General features: G+C 44.6%; 1 protein-coding gene across 1 annotated transcript in view; it reads right to left on the bottom strand.

Annotated features, from left to right (window-relative positions):
* The window catches only part of il1rapl2 (interleukin 1 receptor accessory protein-like 2), a 296,539-nt gene that overhangs the window by 257,427 nt on the left and 34,385 nt on the right, over positions 1-4,727 (bottom strand). Inside the window, exon 2 of the mRNA XM_016486283.1 lies at positions 1,496-1,594. Coding sequence (XP_016341769.1) covers positions 1,496-1,577 — 82 coding nt within the window. The 5' untranslated portion in view covers positions 1,578-1,594. The remainder of the gene's footprint in view (positions 1-1,495; positions 1,595-4,727) is intronic.

Genomic DNA, 4,727 nt, shown 5'->3' with positions numbered 1-4,727 from the left:
TTTTTCAATGTATGCTTCAGACACGGGTCACGACGAGGCGTTCCCCATAGCGACCCCTAGAGGACGCAGTGTCTCGTTACCTACTCAGTGAACCATGGTTACATAAGTAACCTGAGACGTTGTAATGTGTTGGATAAGAATGGCTGATAAACACATGATAAAAACTGCCCACAGCTTTGCTGCCCGCATATAATACTGTGTGTCTCACAGCTGCAGAGATTTACCACAAAAGCACAGACAGTTTAAGTAGTTCTCAAATTTGAGAAATATCAGCACATCTTACTTGATTTGTTGTGTATTTGGCACAATACAACCTAAAGTGTGGCAAATCAAAACAAAGCAAGTAATGAAATATGATGTGTATGTAGCATATGGTATGTATGAAATGTTAACATATATTAGCTAATCATTGACTTGCAAAGAAAATGATGTATGATGACCGCAGGCAATGGCAGGAAATTTACTGGAAAACTACTGTCAGGATTTACTAAAGATGCAAAGTGAAAAATTAGTGATGAAAAGCTGTGGACAGTTATTTTTGCGGCTGACCTTATTGCATATGCATTTGTAAGAGTTTCCCTTTAAGATGCAAAATTTATGGGAGGAGAGTATTCACGCAACATGTTTTACTAAGGTTTGCGCTAGTCAGTTTACTGGTATTTGAGGAGGAGACATTTCACACATCTCATACTCTAACCCTAATCAGACAAACATGTGATGATTAAATCGTGTCATTACATGTTCTTTTTAGCATTCATTAGCTTTCCTTTGGCAAATGCAACTCATGGTTACATAATGCTATACCTCAGAATCATAATCAGAGTTTCATCCCTGTGCTGCAATGCAAAGTTTCAAAGCACATACAATCCAGTGATGCTGGTATCATGATAGCACAATAAAGCACTACTACTTCACGTTTAATACAGCAGCATCACACACACACACACACTGCTATAAACCAGCGTCTCACATGCATATTAAAACACAGGAAACATTTCTGCTTATTTGGTGGCACAGTAAACCGTACATGCCAAACTCTGAAATCTGTGGCTGGGTGAGAAACTGACAGTCGAGATTGCCTCTCTGTTTTTACCGCCCACATAAATGCCCGTTTGGTGCTGATAACATAATTGCTGAACGCACACGGCACCCACACACAAACACACACACAATGCAGCAGGAGAAAAACAGTTATGTGATCGTGTGGAGAGCCTAGGTTCTTCACTATAAAAACACAACATTTCACAGAGAAATCTCATCAAAATCCACTCCGTTCCTTTTTTGTAAACAGTTCAAACTGAATCCAAGTGTCTTTTTTCACCAGTGATAAAAACACTGCATTTAATCCATAGTCCCATCATTCCTCCAGATGGAAGCAAACAGCAGGAGAGGCTTGACCTCCACAAAATACAACACTGAGAGCTTACATCAAACTTTTCAACACATGCTCCTGGTCCGAAATGACGCTGTAAGTGCAGTAAAATGGCAGTCATACCTGAGTTCCTCTTGGAGATGTATTTGAGATTGATGGAGGCCGCTGAATTGACGAGGAGGAGCATAAATCCAGCGAGCTTCATCTTTCAGTCGTGTGCAGCTAAAAGAAACCAGAAAACAGAAGAATAATTCCAGATTTTTTTTTATATATATCCAGCTTTTTCAGTGTGGGGAAAAAAAATAAAATAATAATCTATCCAGTACAAGAAGGTGGACTAAGTGAACGAAACGTCTTCAGAAGTTAAAGGGATAGTTCACCCAAAAATTAAAATTAGCCCATGATTTACTTACCCTCAGGGCATCTTAGGCATATCTGACATTCCTCTTTCAGATGAACAAGATATTCTAAATCTTAACATGTTAAATGATGCAAAACTGCATATTAATATTGTGTCTGTCGCACAATCGGTGTGTCATCATTGCAACATGGGCTCATTTGAAAAATGTGCCTCTACCAATATTTTTTGTAAAGTGCAGAAATGCACCTGTCAGGACTGGATGTGATGTCACTGGAAATCAGCTGCTCGTTGGTTTTTCACCTGTTTCTCTCATTATTACCTGTATCTGCACTCGCTCTGCTCTGAGTCTTTGTGTGCCCTCACCTTCTACTGTCGATCGCTCTAGTAATTGTTGTTTATTTGTAATGATTTCATGCTGGTTTTCTGCCCAGATCAGTAGAGGGTTTCAGTATTCAGATCTGCCCTGTCCACTCTGAACTTGTGCTTTTCTTTGGCTTTTGATCGGCTGTGATCACCTTCTGATGATACTGCTCATGATCTCTGACTTCACTCTCGTCTCATCCTCCAGTACTGACTGTGTTGGACTGATTTTTTGGGTTTTATCCCCTGCCTGACTGACCTCCCGTCTGTCCTTTCTTTCGAGTCCACCATACATCTGAGACTTCTATACTAATCTTCAGATTTTTTTTTGTCAAAAAAGTTCTTGGATGACGATTGTGACGAGTGGGGGCGGGGCCGAGAGCCATGGGAACGGAGCGAGGCCGGTGGAGTAATTGATAATGAGCGACACCTGCACCACTCACCGGTCTCGAGTCCCATGGAGGAGCTCCGGAAGGATACAAGGAGGAGCTACGACAGTGAAAGACGCGAGAGGACCAGGCCTGGATTTTATTTTGTGTTTTGGTTCTGTTTGTGTGTGACAGTCGTCCGCGAGGGGCTGAGAGCCATCGCTGCTGTGTTCATTTTATTATTAAAGTTTTGTTTGAACGTTCGCCGGTTCCTGCCTCCTTCTTCCCGTGACTACGAACCGCGTTTTGTGTTTATTTTATTATTAAAGTTTTGTTTAAATATTCGCTGGTTCCCGCCTCCTTCTTACCGTGACTACGAACTATGTTACATTGGTGTTGAAACCTGGGAGGAAGGAGGGACACGCTGTCAGAGAGCCCTTGCTGCTGAGGGGGGTCAGGGTGCTGAGGAGATCAGGCAGAAGGAACAAGCGGCGAGACCGCCGGTGGCTGCCCGAGGTGGTTGTGCTGAAATGATGGAAGACGAGGTGGGACGGAGAGCTCGCTGCCGCGCTCCTGGGTCAAGGAGGGGTGGCTGCTGTCCGAGAGGGAGCGGAGGAGTCGGCCTCGTTCTCCGCCATGATTGGGGAGGAGCAGGGAATGGGGGACTTGCTGCCGGCTGCCCTCAACAGGAGGAGCCATCGCCGTCTGCCAGGAGGCGGAGGAGCTGTGGGCCGTCCACCAAAGATGTCCAGTACCATCGCATGGCACCACGAGTGAGAGCCTCTAAGCCGCCTGCTGCCATCCGCCATGATTGGGGAGGAGCAGGGAACGGGGGACTCGCTGCCGGCTGCCCTCAACAGGAAGAGCCATCGCCGTCCGCCAGGAGGCGGAGGAGCGGTGGGCCGTCCACCAATGATGTCCAGTACCATCGCATGGCACCGCGAGTGAGAGCCTCTCAGCCGGTTGAGGACCAAGCTGCAGTGTGTCCGGGAACCGGACCGATCATTTTTTTTTTCTTTTCCTCTCTCCCCTCTCTTGTATCTGTCTCTCCTCATCCTTCCATCCCCTTTTCTCTCGCCTCGTCTGTCCTTACCCCCAGGTACGCTGCGGCCGCCGTGATCGGCTCCCCCGGAGGGAGGAGGGGGGGAGTAGAGCACAGTCTCGGGAGTACCCCCCGGCCTGCGAGGGGCGATGGGGGTATGTGACAAGTGGGGCGGGGAGGACCAGGCCTGGATTATATTTTGTGCTTTGGTTCTGTTTGTGTGCGACAGTTGTCCGCGAGGGGCTGTCGCGCTATTTTGTGTTTATTTTATTATTACAAATTTTTTTGAACGTTCGTCAGTTCCCGCCTCCTTCTTCCCGTGACTACGAACTGTTACAACTATCTTGTAATTTCCCGTTACAAATAAAATGTTAAAAGGAAAATGTGCATTCCCGCACAGTCTACACTTTATCTAGAAACATGATACCATTTACTCTGTTCAGTTTGATGGAAATTGGTCATCTAATTTAAATGTGTAAATCTTAAAAATAGACTGAATTTTCATAGTGTAAACCTCAGAGTGTGTCAGCTTTACTGTACAGTGTATTTACTGTTGGTGTTTAATCTGCATCAGCCCAAGAGCCTTTTAACAAGCAGGGCGATGAGTTTATTTCAGTATCTTGTGCTGTTTCATAAATGTCTGTATTGCAAAAGATCATGTTGATAAATAGGTTTATAGTGTGTTTTTCTAAGGCACTGTGTGAGGGCGTTGTCTGTGCAGGACAAAAACAATAATGATAATAATAATAATAATAAATAAAAATCACCCTCATCTGAGTGAGACAAGCATTAACAAACCTTAAAGGGGTCATATGATGCGATTTCAAGTTTTCCTTTCTCTTTGGAGTGTTACAAGCTGATTGTGCATAGATAAGATCCCAAAAGTCTCAAAACATAAGAGATATTCTTTATCAAAGTTAAGACTCTGCCACGCCCCCCTAAAACGGCTCATTCTAACACGCCCCCACATATCTACATCACTATGTGGAAATATATGCATAATGCGGCCCAAATTTGCACGCAAAGAAAGAAGGCGTGGTTTCAGTAACCACAGTTAGTGTTGAAGCAGCCATGTCAGGGAGACGCTGTGTGTTTCTAGGCGAAAGCAAAAGCACTTTATTTGGTCTTCCAAAAGTAGATGCATTTAGGAATCTTTAAGATTACTTACAACAGAACAGCAAAGCATTTTATGGACGACCGTTTTGTGAACCTAGGAGAGGAGGT

Source organism: Sinocyclocheilus anshuiensis, unplaced genomic scaffold, assembly GCF_001515605.1.
Source record: "Sinocyclocheilus anshuiensis isolate Anshui unplaced genomic scaffold, SAMN03320099.WGS_v1.1 scaffold557, whole genome shotgun sequence".
NCBI classification, from domain to species: domain Eukaryota; kingdom Metazoa; phylum Chordata; class Actinopteri; order Cypriniformes; family Cyprinidae; genus Sinocyclocheilus; species Sinocyclocheilus anshuiensis.
This window is presented reverse-complemented; position numbering and strand designations above follow the sequence as displayed.